General features: G+C 44.7%; 1 protein-coding gene across 10 annotated transcripts in view; it reads left to right on the plus strand.

The window, feature by feature from the left end:
* LOC142579388 (tudor domain-containing protein 7-like) overlaps nucleotides 1–21189 on the plus strand; it is a 161449-nt gene that overhangs the window by 129279 nt on the left and 10981 nt on the right. For all 10 annotated transcript variants that reach the window (XM_075689522.1, XM_075689521.1, XM_075689515.1 and 7 more), the window contains one exon: nucleotides 17924–18040. In XM_075689522.1, coding sequence (XP_075545637.1) covers nucleotides 17924–18040 — 117 coding nt within the window. The remainder of the gene's footprint in view (nucleotides 1–17923; nucleotides 18041–21189) is intronic.

Raw genomic sequence — 21189 nt, forward strand, 5'->3', positions numbered from 1 at the left:
ATCGATACAGCCGACTGGGAGAAATTTTGAACTCTCACTAGCATCTCATGGGCTGATATGTCTTCTTTAGAAATTGATGCTGCTGTGGAGTATTTTACAGCGTTCATAATAGATGCCACACCAAATGCATATCCGAAGTAAGTGGTTTGGCATGCAAACGACGTGTACCGTGGTGGAACAACGAATGTAGGATCGCTCGTAAGAAACAAAACAAAGTGTGGGGGTTGCTACGCGCCTCCCCCACTTCGGAGAATCTTATTAACTTTAAAAAAGTGAAATCCAAAGGCAGGAGAACGCGCCGACAGGCCAGAAGAGAGAGTTGGCAGAAGTTTTTATCGGGTATCAACTCGTATACAGATGAGGCCAAAGTCTGGAACAGGGTTAATAGGATAAGAGGGCGACAAACATACTCCCTCCCTTTGGTAAACACACAAGGCAATACCCTGCAAGACCAGGCAGATTCACTTGGGGAGCATTTTGAGAGCGTGTCAAGTTCAACCAATTATTCACAATCTTTTCTCAAATATAAACAAATAGAAGAACATAAGCCAATCACAAGAAAAGGTCGAGAGAATGAGCCTTACAACCGTCCTTTTAGTATTGCCAAGTTGAGAGCTGCCTTGAGCGCATGCAAGACCTCTGCACCGGGATCTGACAGAACTATGTATGAAATGATCAAAAACTTACACAATGACACCCAAGTTACACTACTCGCACTTTTCAACACCATTTGAGCTGTAGGATACCTTCCAAGTGCATGGAAAGAAGCCATTGTGGTCCCTGTTTTGAAACAAGGCAAAGATCCTTCCTCAGTGGCAAGCTACTGCCCGATAGCCCTCACAAGTTGCCTTTGTAAGGTATTTGAAAAAATGATTAATCGGAGACTCATTCATTTCCTTGAACTGCGCAAAATGCTTGATCCCTATCAGTGTGGCTTCAGAGAAAGGCGCTCCACAACTGATCTTGTACATATTGAAGGAAATATCCTGGACGCATTTGTGCACAAACAGTTTTTCTTATCCATATTCCTCGATATGAAGAAAGCGTATGACACAACGTGGCGTCACGGAATCTTAGGAGACTTGTCAGAAATGGGCATCCATGGTAATATGCTAAACCTAATAGAAAGCTATCTGTCAATCGTACCTTCCGGGTTAAAGTCGGCAATATACTTTCACATCTTTTTACGCAAGAAACGGATGTATACCAAGGAGGCGTGCTCAGCTGCACGCTCTTCATCGTGAAGATGAACACGCTTCATGCTTCATTACCACTGGCCATCTTTTATTCTGTCTATGTGGACGACATTCAAATAGTTTTCAAATCCTGTAACCTTGCAGTGTGCGAGAGACAGGTACAGCATGGCCTGAACAAAGTGTCAAAGTGGGCAGACAAAAATGGATTTAAGATCAATCCTAACAAAAGTTCTTGTGTTCCTTTTACAAGAAAGAGAGGCCTGATCCCAGATCCTTGTTTAGAACTGTGTAGACAACAGATACCTGTAAACAAAGAGCACAAATTTCTAGGTGTTATACTTGACTACAGACTCACTTTCGTCCCACACATTAAACTTCTTAAAGAATAATGTCTAAACACAATGAACATAATGAAACTTCTATCCCAGACCACATGGGGTAGTGACAGGAAGTGTTTAATGAATCTCTATAAGAGCCTCATTTGATCACGATTGGACTATCGTGTCGTGATTTATCACTCTGCTGCCCCGAGCGTGCTAAAGACGCTAGACCCAGTCCACCATCTAGGAATCCAACAGGCCACTGGCGCTTTCAGAACAAGTCCCATACAAAGTTTATATGTAGAATCAAATGAGTGGTCACTTCATCTGCAGAGAACATACATCAGCCAAACATATTTTCTGTAAGTCCACTCTAATCCTCAACATCCGTGTTTTAATACCGTTAACAATATGACATATGCTACACTCTTTCGTAATTGTCCCTGCGTAAGACAACCTTTCTCGCTGCGTGTGAGGGAGCTTAGCGCTGAAATGGATGTCCCAATCCTCAAACATCGCCTAATGCCTCCAGCTAAGCTGCTACCTCCTTGGGAGTGGCAGATGATACAATGCGATATATCTTTCATGCAAGTTACAAAACACGCTCCAGAGATTGAAATCCAAATGCATTTCCGGGAACTCCAGTACAAACACTCCTGCACGGAGTTCTACACAGACGCATCGAAGTCACACAACGGGTGTCCTATGCAGCCATCGGTCCATCCTTCTCGGAATCCGATGTACTGCATCCGAAACTAGTATCTTTACGGCTGAGGCCTATGCACTGTTGTCGGCTGTAAAGCATATAAAGAAATCAAAACTCCAGAAATCAGTTATATATATGGACTCCCTTAGTGTTGTGAAGGCCTTGATTTCATTCTGTAACCACAAAAATCCGGTAATTAATGAACTCTACTCCGTCCTGTGTAAAGCATATACATATATCTAACCAACATGTGATTATATGCTGGGTGCCTGGACATAGGGGCATCGAGGGTAACGTTCTAGCGGACCAGATGGCCACATCAATTTCATTGCATGCAGTTAATCCTACTGCTTAGGTCCCTGTCACAGACCTGAAGCCTTTCTTAAGAAGGAAACTGCGAAACCACTGGCAACTTATGTGGGACGCAGAAGTAAATAACAAACGGCACGTGATAAAGCCACTGTTAGGTTCTTGGCCCTCTGTAACAAAATCATGGTGAACAGATGTCCTATTCTGTCGTCTCAGAATAGGACACACATTTGGCACGCATAACTTTTTACTCACTGAAAATGATCCTCCAACCTGCGGTAGATGCGGGGAAAGACTGACTGTCCTCCACGTCCTCCTGGAGTGTCGGGCAGCCGAATCTGAGAGAAAGAAACATTTTCCCCTAGCATACCGGCAGCACATCCCCTTTCATCCTGTAATGTTACTCGGCCCAGAACCGCTATTTGACACCAACGCAGTCCTAAGTTTTCTGAAAGATGTTGTGTTGCATTTTGTTAGCCCCACATGTTCGTAGTGTCTCTTCTCTTCAGAGGATGCCACTGTGATAGCTCATTCGTATAGCACATGCCTCTAGGCTCTTGTGTTTCAAGGGCTCTGGCGAGGCAGCAGTGCTCCAGGTAATTTTACCATCTCATTTATCTTCTATTTTTGCATCATTCTTTTACAATGGATTTTAATGTTCATAGAACATGTCATTTGTCATCGACATAATCTTATTACAGATAGATTTTATGCACTCTAGAGCGACTATTTTAAGGCCCCTTTACAGCCACGCCACACCAACTTCATAGAACTCATACCTACGTAACTCATCACCGCGGACCTGGCGCTCTTTGGCCATATCTGGCCCTCGCGCCAATAAAAACCATACTTTCATTCATTCATTGTCATCGGAGAAATGATAAATCACTGTCATTTTTAATATGTAGATACTTGTATTTCACGCACTTTAGAGCGAATAAATTTTAGGTCCTTTTACAGCCGCATTGCACCGCATGCATATTTTGCACTTTTTATTGAATATTTTGGGCCACTATACAGCCGTGTTTCATTACTCCCCGCAATTAACACCCATATATCATTGAGAAGCACGGATCATCGACTTGGCGTTCTTTGGCCACATCTGGCCCTTGCGCCAATAAACTCTACTAATCAATCAATCATCAACTATCAATACTCCCCGCAAGCGCCGATGTTCTGAGGGTGCCGCCGCGAATGGAACAGCGGCACTTCCATGAACTATCGACACCCCCACATTAGTGCTGTGTGGGCTTTAAAACTCTCAAAAGTGTTGAAAAACCCTTCCGAAAAGTGAACAAACGCGCAGGATAGCGGAAAGCTATGGGTGGGGGGGGAGGGGGCGTAGAGCAAGCACAAAATTGGAACTACATTGTAGCTCCCCTGATATGCCGTTGGTCTTGCTTTTTTTTTGCGGTGCCATGTTTTGGTTTCGATTGTAAGTTGACCCCCTCCCCCCCCTGCCCCCACTTCAGATTTTCAAATTTTAAGAAAGGTAGACTTACAATCGTGTAAATACGGTACTTCATTTACCATTTTGCAGTAAGATATTTGGATGCACCTGTTCATGTTGCCAATTATTCTACTAATAAGATGAACAAATATTCATGGTCCTTTCAAGTTCGTTTTAAAGGGAGTCTACTGTAAATATTTTTTTTATATTTCAAATAAAGTGTAACAGATGAAAATTTCGATGAATTTGATTACAGTGCCCATAGCAGACAAGAAACACGAGAACTCGCATAGTGGAGGCTGCTACATTACTCAGAGACCCAGTTAATTTTCTTTCTTCATAAACCATGAATGTTCACTATTCGAAGGGTCCCGGCTGTGCGAACAAACTGTTCACTTGTCCCTAATGCTCGATTTGTGTTTTAATCCTTTCAGGGTCAATGGCGTAAATATACGGCGCACCGAACAAGTCCAAAATGCTCGGTGTCGTATATTTACGATGCCCTCCGTATGTTTAAAAAACGTGCCAATTTTCTAACTTTTTCTTTCCTGGCATTTGCTGCCACTATGCGGTAATACAGGGAATTTTTTTCTCGCGCTTCCCTAACTCTGTTTTCATTGCATGGTTTGTTTTAGAGCTACAGTTGAACTTCGCAATAACGGAATCAGCGGAGAACGCGAAAACATTTGCTTTCGTGAGAATTTTGTTGTTGCGAATAGAGACAGCACAGATAGGTAACGCATCACAGAACAAAACTTTACCGTCAAAATTCTGTTAGCCAACTTTGCAAGCTTTGCTCGAGGATATAGAACCGCATTGGCGACAGTACAAAGTGCGCCGCATGTGTTGACCAGCAGAGGCAGCACTGCCGTAGCGCGGTATTCTCGGTCAATTGCTTTCGGAGATGCGATCACTCTTGTGAGATTTTGCTTTGCGTAACTCGGCACCGGACGCAGAGCAACAGTGCATGCAGCAGCATTTCTCCAGTGCACGCTGTTGCGCATAGGCGCCGACGCGTCTGGTGCCGAGCGCAAAAGTGATTGTATCTTGTGTACCCAAAGGCAAACAATCGAGATAAGAGCCTTTTCGTGCAAATCTACTGCTCACGCTAAATCTTCACGCGATGCCTGTCAAGTGGCACCAAAACCAGCGTTCTTGAAGTAAGGGATGCATATTCCCGGACGATCGCTCAATCATGGCCCGATGCGTGACACTCCATATGCTGCGACCGTCATCTCAAGTGCCATAAGCAATTACATGTCATTGGAATGTGGATTTCTTTGTTTTTGCTGCATTTTTCTCACCGAGGCGCACATCACACAGTGCACTGCCGTGATTGGCAATTGTTCTTCGAAACGCGTGTTCAGTTTACATTCAGTTTCGACATGCGATTGGCCTACACCTCACCGAATCGTCAGCCACGGAGAACGCAAACTGAATGTGCATTTCGAACAACGATCTATGATCTCGCATATGGTAGGCGTGCAAAAACCGTCATCAGATGTTTGTAGCAACATACGTGCCGCTTCAAACGGGCGATCAACAAACAAAATGGCGGCCATGATGTATTTCCAATGTACTGACCGCTTCCGGTGCTTGGTTGTTTTTGTGAACAAAAATTGCGGCGCCCACACATGTATAATGGGGTGGTACTTTATGCAATTTTAGTGCAAAACAATCAAATTAGAGCACATTTTGGAGCCTGCTAGCCTTACGTGAGTAGGTAATATGCGGAATTATGTTCCGCCGAATTTCGTTGATGCGAGATTGTAGTACAGCGACATTTCGTTGTCGAGAGGTATGAACTACATTGAATCCTGTGGGCATTCACCGGGGAACGAAAATGTTGCGCTGTTGCGAGAATTTCGTTGTTGCGGGATTTCGTTATCGCGGGTTTCGACTGTTGTTTCTTTGCTCCGGCGCATCTATATACTACCGCATGCACATTGGCATGCATGCGGGTGGGTAGCGGTTAGTTTGGGTTTTGTTTCGACTGTAGTTTGTTTGCTCCGGCGCATCTATATACTACCGCATGCCCATTGGCACGCATGCGGGTGGGTGGCGGTTAGTTTGGGTTTTGTTCCATGGGCAGTTTCAGCTTCTTGCGCTAGCAAAACTGATGGCCATCTTTAAACTAATCGCTCAAAGAGCGACCCCCTCTTACTTGACCGTTTATTGCTCACAGTGGTGTGCATACGAAAGATGCCGCCATGCATGTGCTCTTTTCTTTTTTTTGAGACTCGCGAAAACTAATTGCCTCTGGTTCGCGATAAGATGAAGATTAGCGGAAGTTTGTCACACATATTGCTTTTTTTGACGAGCACACAACCACACAGTTTTCTTGAGTGCGCAGTTCGATTACGTTATGGACTTAAATATTACTGTAAGAGCAGGAATGTTTGAGACTTGCAAAATATTCTCGTGTACGCATTTTCTAAGCCTTGAACTGTGTGTATGACAATACATCAAATTTTTAATTACTTTTTCTCATTGTTATTTATGAATAAATAGTACATATATACCAATGCAAAATATTATGGCCACCCTAAAAAAGTTACGGTAAATGTTTTTCCAAATAGGTTCCTGTGAAGAATTTAAATCTGTAATAAAAAAAATCGACCCTGGGCAGTCGCATATAGCAAAAAAAATCGGCTGTGAAAGGGTTAAAAACAACACTTGATGTGCTATGTAATGACAATAACTTGCTAACATTGTGACTACTTAGACATGAACATCTTACAATAATGGTGAAGGCGGCTGTTTATTCAAAGGATGTTGGAAGTCTATTCATATTCAATATTCAATTCATATTTAGTTTGGTTGTTTGATCTAAAAAACACACATGCCTAAGCTTTTATGAGCAAAACTGTCATCACTCATATGTTGCCGCTGCCACAACCTTGTAGTTTTCTTCCATCTTTTTTTGCCCATGTGAAACAATGCCTTCCATTGATGTGACGAGCTTTTCGTATGGGCACGACCTCGAGATCAGGTGACGTGAACCTCCATCGTGCAGCCTGACCTTGGAGGCCATAGTGTTTGCAGGTGGCATCATTCTTTGCCTCCAGATGGCATTGCTGCCTTATCAGTGATAGATTTTGCTCTTTAGGATCCACCATAGCAGGGATGTCTAAAAATATCTTTAAAATTGTGAGGTTTAACATCCTGAACCTCCACACTTAATGTAGGATGCTGTAATAGACTGCTTCATATTAATTTTGACCACTTAAGGTTCGCTAACGTGCACCCAGAGCAGCATAGTATTTCGTAGTAAACCTATTTGAGGGAACTCTGGTGCCGCGATTGTTCAGCTACCATGGGATTGATGGTTAGTGCAGTCTCGAACCTTTATATTTCGAATCTGAAAGGGATCACAAAGAAGCTCGTTTTATAGGCAATTCAGTATATAAAAATGGGGAAAATGACACCATGAATAGGCACTCAACCCACAACAATGCCATGAAAATCGGAAAGAAGTAATGTTATCGTATGAAGTTGCACGTAGGCTAGCTGAACAGCTTGGCGAGGCTCAACTGACTGCGCACACATGAGGCGCGCAAGAAGCGCAAAATAATAATAAAAAAAGTTAGTGACATTCCACTTCATGAACACGGGTGACATGTAAATGTATGGGTTTTCGCAATGCTTCGCCTCATTTATCCTTCCCCCCTTCGCTCAACGCCACCTAGATTTTCCTATAGGTGGTGTTGCTTTGCTGCACGCTCAGCGTGCCTCACTGTACTTTCCCTGGCACGTAATTATCTTCTCCACTTCCAGGCTGCAGAAGACGTCAAGTACACAAAGAAGTGCACTTTGTGGTCTTTGGTGGGGCGCTGCGTTCGCCATATTTCATGTGCTGGTGAACAGGCGTTGTATATACATATGCACCAGCCCTATACATTTGTATGGGATTTTCAAGGGGATTTTACAGCTGTGAGATGTATACAGTAATTTGTTATACCATATTTACTCGCATAATGATCGCACTTGGTAATGATCGCGCCCCTGACTTTTGTCGTCAAAATTCGATTCTTTTTATTTTCCGTCTAATCATCACACCCTGAACTTGCCGCAGCCATATGTCGTGTGCCAAGTCTAGCTAATAATGATCGCGCTTACCATCTGTCGAATGCTACGCGAACGACTCGTCTGCACGCACCAAACATTCTCAAGTAGATGCCTCATTTCATTACTTTCATCACTTTCCGCACTTCCGTCACAAAATAGGTACAACCAACTTGCCTTTATTATTGGGTAGGCTTTATAATGGTTGTGGTCAACAAAAAAAAGGTGCTTTTCGATTCTTTTCATCTGCACTCGTGAGCACGCGCGCGCGGCCATGATAGTAGCCACGTTTACACTGATACGTTAAAAGTGTACCCTATTCATACGCTGACACTTGTAACACAGCTAAGATATTCACCCACCCTTAGCGGAAACGTGCCGTCTTAGGATAGTAGTGAAGACAGATGCTGCAGTTTCCACAGCACGCCATCCATGCGTTTCTGTCACTGGCAGCTAAGTGCGCCCATCTGTTTCTGTCCCCTCAAAGTGGACATGGCTACGTTATTGCCACAAACGTGCTGATATTAACGATATTATTCATCACTGATACGGAAGAAACTGTTTCAATGCACGTAATGTACTCACGACAAGAAAAAGAAATCTCGTTCGGCGTGTTCGGCATGCTCCGCCGGCCGCCATTTTTGTTTTGGTGTCCCGCACCCGTATCCCGCAGCAAACGCGGGACGAAAAAAGAATTTTTTTTTGCGGGAAATTTAACCCACGTAATGATCGCACCGCTGAATTTGCGTAAATTTTTCTGACAAAAAGTGCGATCATTATGCGAGTAAATACGGTATGTAGGTTCGGTATAGGTGGGGTCGACTGTACATAGATTTGTTTGATCTTTGTGCTTGTGTCAAGCATTCTTTTAGCTTTGCTTCCTGCACTTTATCTGCCTTTGTTGGCCTATATTTCGAAGCAATCCTTTATTTCTAAGTGCAGAAGGCAGTAAGACTCGTTGCTCATGCAGAATTATTGCAAGTTGTTGCAATTATGACGCAGTGTTTTGTTGAGGTTGAAGAACTTCTAAAGTCGCAAATCTATGTACTAACCATTATTTCTGTGCTGGCTCGACCACCACACTTGCAGCTCCTGTAGACATTAGCATTACAGTTCCCTCTAGTAATTTTTGTATGAAACTATTCAAAGCATGGTATGCTTGCACTCCACCCACATTGAAATGTGGTTGCTGTGGCCAGTATCGAACTCACAACCTTTAGCGCAACACCATAGCTACTGAACTGCTGTGCCAGTTTAAAGAAATGTGGTCAGTGGGCCAATGTCTTATGCGAAAAGCAGTAAAAATTGCAGGAAGTTGAAAAGAAGTCAGTGACCTTTCAGGCAAAACAACAAGCCACTTCTTGTAATGCTTGTGGCAGCCTTGATGAGCATGTTTATTTGCCAATTTTGAGAAGTGTTGCAGGTCCCATGCAAATGGCCCCTGAAACAACATAGTAGGAAAACATTGTCCATCTGTTCAAGAGGCTCCTGTGAACATGCGAGCCAAATATTATTGCACTGAAAGAGAAAAATATTGCTTGCTCTTGCTTCTGCAATGTTGTCATGTCTCATCATCGCAAGCAGCTGGAGACCCACCTACAGCTGTTTGCTAATTTCGTGATCGCGAAGACATTCTCAGTAATACATAGTTGCCGACAGATTTTTCGGACTCCAAAAATTCGGACCTGGTGGATATTTCAGACTTCATAAATGCATTGTCAGGGTTTCCAAAGAGCTAATCCATTTTCACAACCGATTTTATAGTGAATTTAGGCCCCAAAGCTCAATTTTGCGGACAAATTCGCTCATTCCGAGCCATGCTACCCGATTCTTCGGGGCCACCATGTTGAATTTTCTGCTGGCTTAGCCAGCCTTGACTTCCAGTGGTGCACTCTATAGCCTCCAAGATTGGACCACGCATGCTTTCAGTCGAGCGAGCGCGACTTCTCCAGTCTCAGAGGCCATGCCGGCTCTTCGTTGGCTAACAAAATGCTCTAGGGGATGGCACCCTTTCCTTGCTTATTTCTTGTTTTGGCCAGTACTATTGTCATAACCGCTTAAAGGGGCCCTGAACCACTTTTCATTGAAGTGGAGAAAGGCATTTGAAGTGAAAATGGGCTATTTCAAAAATACTTTGCTGCAAAAAGTACTTCAATGTGTTGAGCAGAAGCAGAGTTATTGGCAATCGAACACTGCCTCCACTGTGCTCCTGTTCCTTCTTCAATGCCTTGCTCTGTGAAGGCTAGGGCGCAGTAGGGCATGCCTACAACACTCCACCTTCTAAAGGTCACCGTGGTGCGCAGTTCAAGTTTCATTTTGGATGTTAACATAGACGCCACAACTTCTGCCTTTGGTGTCTACAACACGCTAAACATAAGCCAAACGGGGTTGTCCTCGGTGACTCGCAGTGTGCTTAGCCAGTGGACCCCGCAGTGGCCACGGTATCTATGCCAAGTAGCCGACTGCAGCTTGATGTCATCTATTGGCCAATAGCAGCCGTCTAAGGGAATTACAGAAAGGCGTCATGCAGGGAGATACGATCTCAGGGTGTCTACCAACCGGGAAAACCGGGAATTCTCAGGGATTTTGAGTAGTCTGGAAAAAGTCAGGGAAAACTCAGGGAATTTGGGCCTCTATCAGGGAAAATTAGCAGTAATTTTATTGGAATGGTTGAAAGTCGCGGTAATGCTGGCTCGAGCAACAGACAGGAATCGCAATGAATCGTCTTTGACGCCCTGTCGTTGGCTGGATGAGTTGTCAGTGTGCAGTCAATGACTGACTTTCCGGATTCCCGATAATTTGGACGTCTTCGCTGCCCCGCCACGTACCCCATAGAGTCAACATATCAGAACGTGTGAAATTTTGGACGCAAGAACCCTTTGCCGTCCGATTTTCTGGACGTTTTGCCGTGACCGCAGGTCCGAAACGACAATAATCAAAGGCACCACCGCTGCCGTTTTGATTACTTCGCCACCTCGAACCGGCACTATCGCACGCAGATCCACTGGCAGCCGTTGCCACCACTGCAGCAACGCTGGGCCTAGCTGCTTCGACGTTCGCTATGAAGCTTCTTGCCGTTTAGCTGCTGAGTTTTTATTGAAAGAATTAGCTGCTGTCAGCAATGGCGTGGACTCCGCTTTTGTAGTCCTCGCGATTGGCTTAGAAACTTAGAAAACAGGATGCGTTGCATAATGCCGGTTCCCGAAAGTCAGCTTCGCCTCTGTACAGAAATGTTACATGGTGAAGCATACGCAAAAGTATTGCAGTGAAGCATAACAAGTGTGGGAAGGGGCTATTGCCGCGGAAAACAGTATGTATTCATTAATTATACACACGTGCACCCGGTATTTCCTGTCACAGTACGAGCGCCGATATGCCTAATATGTGTACCGACAGTCCTTCAGAGCGTTTTCGAACGTGCCTGTGGTGGTTTGAGCCCCTAAGGGCAGTAAATGACCCGCATTTATTTTTTTCCAACTGGCCGATTTTTCGAACGTTTTCGTGACCCCTAGGGAGTTCTAAAAATCGACCGTGGACTGTGCAACTGACCAAGATGCTTCAAATGGTAATTGGGGCGAACGAGTGGCAGAAGGAGGACAAGAACAGAAATGATGTGCGCATTGAGGAATAAACGGGAAAGGAAGCTTGCTGCCGCCGTTTTGAAGGAGCTTGAGCTCAAAAAACAAAGTTTTGGCTGATGCCGAGATGCAGATGTCCCGCATCCAAACCAAAATAAACTCTTTAAAGCAGTGAAACACAACACTCAGGCATCGCGCATAGGCTGAAAGTATGTCAGGACAGTTGAGGTTGACTTACGAGCGGTTAAGAGAGAATCTCAATTGTGACAGAGTTCGGGCCTCATACCACTGAGCTTGCTATCTGTTGATAGAAAGAGCTCATATTCGAATATATTTGCTTCTATGTGCGTCTCCTTTTTATTCGTATTTGTGAATGTCCGACTTATTTGCAATTTTTTTCGAAGACACTTTATTTGCTGTGCATTTTACTAACCCCTGCCTTCTATTCTCTTTTTGAATAACATAAACACTACTCCTTAGTATTCAAATTGGATTAAGTCGTTTCTTAATTTTTTTGGTGTGCTTACTTGAGAGTGACAGCATCAGGCGACATGGTTTCAGCCCGTCTTGACATAAAACATAGTTCTGCATCACTCAGGGAAATGGGCAAAGGCACTCAGGGAAAACCTGGAAAACTAGGGGAATTTGGAAATGTCAACTTGGTAGACACCCTGGATCTCTACAATGCTATTCACAGCGTGTTTACAGGAGGTATTCAGAGACCTGAATTGGGAAGAATTGGGGATAAGAGTTAATGGAGAATACTAGGACGGGTCCGCATGACACCAGTTCCCCGTGCACATTGCTGAAGGGGCTACTCTCATCGGTCTCTGTCATTTGGGGCTCGCGTCTTTCATCTCCCACTCTGTGTTTGCTCTTTCATCTTTTGCTGTGCTTGTTCACCGATGGCCCCTACATGAGTGTGCCATCTTATGGAAACTGCTTGAAGCGCACGCAAAACTGGCATGCTGTGACTGGCGCTGTTCACACACTTCTCGCAATATTCTGGCTCTGTGTGCGGGATCCATTTTTATTCATTTATTTATTTTAATGTTTTGGTTGCTATTTGCATGTCGTGTGTCCACAGAGCAGGTGTGTCTCGGAGACGATGTCACATCTGTGTGTGCTTGTGGGGCTTCGGATTTGAGTGATCAGCACCGCCTCGAGTGCCTTTGCGAGAGCCAAATGGTGTCAAGAAACGTGGCTGATTTCTTTGGTATCCATGGCGATCTCCGGCAATGGAGATCGTAGATCACCACACTGCGATGCTCTTGTCAGACTGTATACGTGGACGTCACCCTTGCACAAATCCAAGCAAATCTAATCGCCTCCAAACATAGTATTAGGCAGGGCGTTATTGGAGATCTCTTTAAGCCGCTCTAATCATAATACATTTTATTTTTATGGCTGAATGAGTTTTTTAGACTGTTAAATTTTTCCGACTATTTTTTGGTCCCTGCAAGGTCTGGAAAATCGGCCAGTGACTAATTGCTAATTTTGAGTTAAACCCCTTTACTATGGTGGTGGTGTTCTGCAGCTGGTATTTGTCATTGGTTCACCAGGGTGTCTACCAAACGGGAAAACTGGGTATTCTCAGGGATCTTGAATAGTCTGGAAATACTCAGGGAAAACTCAGGGAATATATGCTTCTGTCAGGGAAAAATGGCTGAAATTTTGTTGAAATGGAGTGAAAGTTGTGGTAATGCTGGCTCGCGTCACACAGAGGAATCGTAACGAATCGTCTTTGACGCCGTGTCGTGGACTGGAGGAGTTGCCAGTGTACAGTCAACGATCGACTTTCCGGACGCCCGATAATTTGGACGGCTTCGCGGCACCGCCACTTACCCCATAGCGGGAATGTATAGGAACATCTGAAATTTCGGATGCAAGAACCCTTCTTTGTCCGATTTTCCAAACTTTTTGCCGTCACCTAAGGTCCGAAACGGCATTAACCAAAGCCACCGCCGCCTACATTTTGATTACCTAGCCGTCTCAAACCGGCGCTCTCGCACGCAGATCCGCTGGCAGCCGCAGCCACTAACGCTGAAACGCTAGGCCTAGCAGCTTTGACGTTCACGATTAAGCTTCTTGCCGTTCTGTGCAGTGTTCTTTCATTAAAAGACTTCGCCGCTGTCAGCAATGGCACAGACTCAGCCTTTGTGGTCCTCGCGATTGACTTCGCCTCAATACAGAAATATTACGCGGTGAAGCATACGCAAAAGTATTGCGAGGAAGCATAAGCGTGGGAAGGGGCAATTGTCACGGCACACAGTATTACTCTTTAATTATACACGCGTGCACCCGCCATCTCCTGTCACAGTACGAGCACCGATATGCCTAATAAGTCTACTGGCAGACCTTCAGAGCTGTTTCGGATGTGCCTGTGGTGACTTGAGCTCTTAAGGGTAGTGAAAGACATGCATTCATTTTTTCGTACTGCCCGATTTGTCGGACGTCTTCGCGGCCCCTAGGTAGTCCAAGAGGATGCTTCAAATGGACCGTGGGGCGAACATGCTGTGCAAGGAGGACGCGAACAGGAAGGACCTACACATTGAGGAATGAACGGGAAAGGAAGCGCGTGCCGCTGCTTCTTTGAAAGAGCTTGAGTTCAAAAAACGAAGTGTTGGCTGAAGCAAAGTTGCAGGTGTTCCTGATCCAAACTAAAATAAACTGTTTAAAGCAGTGAAACGCAACACTGAGGCATTGTTCGCGGGCTCAGAATATGTCATGGCGCATCATTCTCTTGGTAACAGCGCAAAGGGACACGGACAAAAGGAAGAAACACGACAACACGGGTGCTGTCGCGCCCGTGTGATAGTGTCTTTTTCTTTTCTCCGTGTCCCTTTGCACTATTACCAAGTGTGTGATTAATCCTATGCAACTCGCCCACCTTGCTATCTTGCTTGAGCATATGTCAGGACAGTTGAGGTTGCGCTGTTACCAAGTGTATGATTAATTCTAACCAACTCGCCCACTTTGCTATTTTGCTGGAGCATTTGTCAGGAAAGTTGAGGTTGACTTACCAGCTGTTGAGAGAGAATCTCACTTGTGACAAAGTTTGGCCTTATGCCAATGAACTTTCTATTAGTTAGAAATAGCTCATGTTGGAAAATATTGGTTTCTGTATGCCTATCCATTTTATTCCTATTTGAGAGCGTTAGACTCCATTTGCAATTGGTTTTACCATTTTTTTCTAAGATATTTTATTCGCTGTGCATTTTACTAACCCCTCCCTTTTGTTTTCTTTTTGGATAAAATAAACTCTACTCCTTAATATTCAAACTCGATTAAGGCATTTTTTAAAAAAATTTTTTAACATGCTTGCTAGAGAGTGAAAGCATTGAGCGACGTGGTGTGGCCCGTCTTGACATAAAACAAAGGTCTGTGTCACTCAGGGAATATTGCAAAGGCACCCAGGGAAACCCTGGAAAACTCGGGGGAAAATGGAGATGTCAACTTGGTAGACACCCTGTTCACACTGCAAGATACTTAAAGCAAAGCGTTCCTTGCGAACCCTTCCAGGCTTTGATGGCCATGGCTACGGTTGTCTTGCTGAATAGCTCAAAACAGGACAGGACACATAACTAGAGTTGCTGCATACATACATCCATCTGCAATACCACTATAGATGCGCACAGCCAAACTTCGATATATTGATCACGGATATATCGAATTATTGCATATATCAAACACTTTCTAATGTCACCTGGAAAATCGCATGCATTTAGTATTTTTTTTTCAGAATGGGGTCGGGCGTAAAATGGATATATCGAACACCGCCACGTCAGACCATGTGTGCTCTGTTGACAGGTGGTGAGCTTTCCCGCAACACCCTCGAAAATAGTGGTGGTGCGATTGCTGTTCATGACTGCTGCGCACTATAGCTGCACACATTGATCGTGCCAAGCGTGCCGTTTGAACATAGCGACATACGTATGCGGTGGCGTGGAATGGCGGTTTGTTATTGTTATTGACAGTATTTCAAAATGCTTCGATTGATGGACGTGGAGATCGCAGCGGAAGTAGCGGCCAAACAAAGACGCTGCTGAGGTTGATACTGCAAGCGCTGATGATGCCCTGCTCCCGACTTCAACTGAGGCTGTAGCTGCTTTGGCCCTTCTTTGCCGCTACTGCGGCGCAATATAAGGCACCGACCTATCGCTTGTAGATCATTTAGACTATGTTGGGGGTGCCATGATTAAGCACCCGCCTGCCAATAAGAAGCCTTTTCAGCCAAATAAATAAATATTTTGTGGGAAGCTTTAAAGGGACACTAAATGTTACTATGAAGTCAAGGTAAAGTGATAAGGCAATGCTCTAGAACATAAAAGGCGTCAATATAATCGCAAACAGAGCTTTAGCAACCGAGACATTGAGGTAAATGCATGACACGATTTGAGACTCCCCAGCGACATTCCGGTACTAGCCCGATGACGAAAGCACTCCTCATCATAATTTATGTCACTAGTACTCAACTACTTGGATTAAAAATATAATTTTATTAGGTTATAAGACGGAAGAAAATGCTGCTTGTCTTCCTCTATTCAATTCTAAGAAAAAATAACATTTCGACGATACCTTTCAGTAGTATGGGTGCTCTAACGGTTTCGTTTTCGCTCGACTCTGCGCCGTGCGCTTTGGAGTTTCAGTTGTTTCGTTATCGCGTCGTGCTGCGCTGGTTCTGCTGGCTCGCGAAACTTGCATTTGGAACAAGCAGCGAGAATGCCATATCCATGTGATGTTGTGGGATGCGCGAATGGTCCGCGGAACTTGGCCAAGGGCAGTTGCAGCGGCGAACCCAACATTACTTATCACTGTGTGCCAACGAGTGAACCTCTTCATTCGAAGTGGTTAAGTGCCGTACCTCTGCCACAGCGCGTTGGCAAAGACCCGAAAAATCGCATAGTGTGCTTGCTGCACTTTTGTCCAGAGGATTACGACTTCAACGCCGACTTACTGAAGTCGTGTGGAGTGCCTTTCAAAGCAATGCTTTCCCGTAGTGCTGTTCCGTCGGTCTTGCCTGCATTCTCCGAAGCGCAAGAACTGCAGGTCGAAGACGGAGCGGTGAGTGCGGTGAGTGCTACAAATGTGCGAATATGTACAGCCATGGCATACAGTTGCCGTCGTAGTAGTACGCAACGACGCCGGCAGCGCGATCCCTCGGCAGTAGGTCACGTTCATCAGTGCTTAAATTGCTGAAGTCGAGCCCAGCATCGCTAGCCAATGTGTCGTCAGGGTTGTCCATTGCAACGAGTCAAAATTGACGTCATAAAATAAAGAACCAGCTTATCATCGCGTGCCCTCCCTTTCGTCAGTCACCATAGTTCCGCTTTCGCGCTGCTGTTGGCTCTGTCTTGGCTCTGTTTCTGGCTGCGCGTTTGCGTTTTGCGCAGAAAAGCCATAGCGCCGTCTGCCGGCGCCGTTTTACTCACTGACGGCGCAACGTCACTATGAGACCATGACGTCACCACTCCTCGATCGGAGGGCGGACGATTTGAACTGCCCTAGAGGTACGCGGACGCTTCAGAATGCATTTTCTCATAAGTCTCTTCTTCGCATGAAACAAGAGTTTTGAGGTTTCTCGGATGGTATTTCATCAGTGCACGCTGACTTAATATTAACCTTTAGTGTCCCTTTAAGTGAGTATTTACTGCGCCAATTTTTAAATGTTTTTGATGCATTTTCTTACGTGATTTTATCTATCGAATTCTGGCTATGTCAAACTATTTCGTGATCACCGCGCTGTTTGATATATTGAGTTTCGACTGTATTTACTGACTCTGTTCTCTGAGGAAGTGCATAATGAAACCATGCTACCTAAACACACCTCACTTTTACACATACCTTCAAGCACATCATTCTCTTAAAAAGACTGACAACCAATTTTGATAGAACCTTTTTTTTTTAGTGAAATGGAAAGCTTGTCGCTCGGTGTGTCGAATCATGCAGTGGTAATCTGGAAAACAAATTGTGGTTTTGGCACTTAAAACCCTCTAATTTTATTTTATTGATGCTATGTCACATTTCTCTGCTACCTGGGTGGTTACAAGGCCTATTTGTTGCCAAAGTCCGTTGCGTGTCTCTTTTCGAGATGCACCGGTTTGTCTTGGTGGCTCACCACAGCTTTGCTTGGACAGACTCCCACTAGTGTGGGATCTGCACTATATATATTTTGTTTGACTGTTATACTTGTCATCAACTATATTGGCAAGAATTCTGGTGAAATTTTATACTATTCAGTGGTAGAGAGAGGGTTTAACTGCACCGCTCTCTTTTTTTCCTACTCTTGGGCTCTGCAGGCAGTGCCTTGCCGGTTGCGAGGGCTTACCGAAGAAGACTGCTTCTGCTGGTCTCAGGACATTTCGACTCAAGTGCTTAATCTCAGTGGAGGGCATCATGTTGAGCTTCTTATTCGGGTAAGTGTTTGTCGACCATTGCTTGGGCAATATGGCAACAGTGTGTCTGTGGCTTGTATTGGATTGCTTATTCCTGAGAAGCTGTCTGCTGACCGTGGCATTTGCTCTGCTAGTTAAATATTGGGAATGAAACCACAGCAGTGACACAGTGTCTGTGACGTCCTGCTGCAGCATTCGTTTCTAAACATGCATCTGGCCATAGTGCTGGTCACTTTCAGGGCAAATTGAGGGCTAGGGTAATTTAACTATGTTCATATTGTTTTCCTTCTTGTGCTTCGTGAATTTATTTTGTGCTGAGCAACACTCGGCCTGTGTTAACACTGGCATCAGCAAGCCACAACCGGCTGATGATAAGAAATGGAATAGAATTGAGCAAAGGGATCCTTAACTTACATTGTACTGGCCCAGTTTGGCTTCACTGCCTACAGAAACACCACAGTCAAGGAGTTACTTTATCAGCTTCTTAGCATTTCCCTTTCCTATTGCAGCAAACAAAATATAAAGCATTGAGTGGCATGAAACAAATTAGTTGATAACTTTCTTTTCGTTTGACTTTTTCAAGGAAAAAAGAAAAACAAATTGTGTATTTGAGTGTCCTGCTTCTTTGAATGTGTTGATTACAGTGGCGAGGCATTCCTACCAGGCCAGTGGATAGTCAAAGTCGCAGTACAATCTTAATGAGAGAAGTTTTTATACCTCAGTCATTGTAGTCGAGCCAAGATTAGATGAAGGGAAAGCTTTCTGCGCTATTTATCTGTCCCAAGCTTATTGTTCAAAGAAAAATTTTTTTGTGAGATGAGTAGAATGGGTGCCACTATGTCCCCTGCGCTATTTACGTATGCACACATTCTTCATACAATCACTAGTGTATACAGTTGAACCTTGATATAACGAACACAGATATACCAAATTATCGAATACCGTATTTACTCTATTGTAAGTCGACCCCCCCATATCGGGTGTGACGGGGGCGGGGGGAGAGAGAGAGAGAGAGAGAGAGAGAGAGAGAGAGAGAGAGAAGAGAAAGAGCATACTCGAGGGTGCATTCTATAACGAAAATTTATTAGTAGCTGACATGGTCACTGGACTACTCGTCTTCACTCGTGTCATCGTCATCGCTCCTACGGTCCCACAGCGCTTCGCCGTCCAACGAAATTCCACATTCGGCAAACGACTGCACCACGACATCTTGTGGAACAGCAGCCCATGCCGAATGCACCCAATCACACGCAGCCGTCAGGGAGGTTCTTTTGACAGGTCCGGTTGGCGTAAGTTCGCGGTCTTCTGCCGCCAGCCACTCGTTGTGCTCACGGCGGAGCAGGTCCTTAAAAGGCGAAGATCCGGGCTTGTTTCATGACCATGTCACACTTCACTGGCAGGGATCTATCACGCATTTTAGTGACGCATGTCGCAAGCTTGGCCTACTGCTTCGGAAAGCGTCCAGACTTTGGCCCGTGGGAAATTCTTCACTTGCTGTAACAGGTGATAATTTTGCTTCGCTACAGTCGCCACTGACGCACCACCCATTCAGAAACATTGAACTTGGGGCCCGCTGCGCAGTGATTTGTTTCTTCGAAGTGGAGGATGGCAGCCCTCTTGATCGCTGCTGTGAATGAGCGCCGAATGTTTATTGGGCCTGGAGCACTCATGATGACTGAGGAAGCATGGTAGTAGCATGTAGCCGGCAGTCAGGTCGAACGCATCAAACTAAGAGCTACAGGGAAAGAGAAACACGTGAGTAGTGTCCGCTCTTCCATGAACTATCGATACTCCCCACAAGTGCCACCATTCTGAGGGTGCCATTGCGAATGGAACAGCGGCCCTTCCATCAACTATCGACACCCCCCCCATGAGTGTTGTGTGCACTGTAAAACTCTCCAAAATGTTGAAAGACCCTTCCGAAAAGTGAAAAAGTGTGCAGGATAGCTAAAAGGTACAGGTAGGGCCATAGAGCAAACATAAAATTGTAACTGTGTTGTAGCTCCCCTGATATCTCGTTGGTCTCGCTTTTTTGGCGGTTCTGTGTTTTGGTTCTGATTGTAAGTCGACTCCCCCCCCCCCCCCCCCCCCACTTCATATTTTCAAATTTAAGGAAATAGGTCGACTTACAGTCGTGTAAATGCGGTATAATGAAGCAAATAAAAAGGTTGTCTCATTGCCATTGCAGTAAACATATGTACAGTAAAACTTTTTTTAGAATGAAGTGAACAGGACAGAGAAAAAATTCAATATGAGTGATAGTTTGATGAGACTATCCCTTAAAAGCTAAGAAACTAGAGATGAAATAGCCCAACTCGGCGAAAGTCTAATACGGGTGTCACGTGGTCAATCGTGATCAAGCTAGATCAGGATTGAATTTCTTGCTTGCGATTCGCTTGTTTGCGCAAGCTGTGAGAGGGAACCAATCACGGCCAAGGATTTCAATACAGATTAGGTTCAATCGTGATCGAAAGTGGCAACATGACACTGGTATAACTGCGAGATATTCAATGAAGCAAACCTTTATTGAGGTGTAAAAACTTGGTCTGCTGGGTGTTTCTGCCAGGCCTCAGTATGCCTGCTCCAGTTTGCACTGGAACTGCGTGAGGTCATAGTCACTGCCTGTGCATTCAACTTTGTTTCACAGCAGGCAGAGGCTCTCCTGTGTCTGCGCCTCAGTTGGTATATTACGAGGACGTTTGTCTATTGGCTCTCCGTCCTCATTGGGGCCACCAAGACCCAAGTCTACTATTTATTTATTTATTTATTTATTTATTTATTTATTTATTTATTGGTACCTCAAATACCCCGTTTGGGGTTTAACATATTTTAATACCCCTGTCACACGGCAAATCTAATGTCATTTCCAACAAATGACATTTGTTGCGATTAGTGTCATTATCACAGCACGCTGTCACACGGCGAAAACTAATGTCATTTGAAAATGATGACAATGACGATAGTAAAAAAAAAAGACACGCCTCAAACCCACTTTCGTCTAATAATTATTTTCCAATATGCTAAATTCCACTAGAATATGTGATCGTTGCTTTCAAACCGTAGCGTTCGATCGCTAACTTGTCGACATTGCCAACGAAGTCGAGTCGAGCCAAGTCAAGCCAAAGCTAAGGCAAGCAACAGGGCGAAGAGAACGATAGGCGCGTCCGCTA

This window comes from Dermacentor variabilis, chromosome 4 (assembly GCF_050947875.1).
Source record: "Dermacentor variabilis isolate Ectoservices chromosome 4, ASM5094787v1, whole genome shotgun sequence".
NCBI lineage: Eukaryota > Metazoa > Arthropoda > Arachnida > Ixodida > Ixodidae > Dermacentor > Dermacentor variabilis.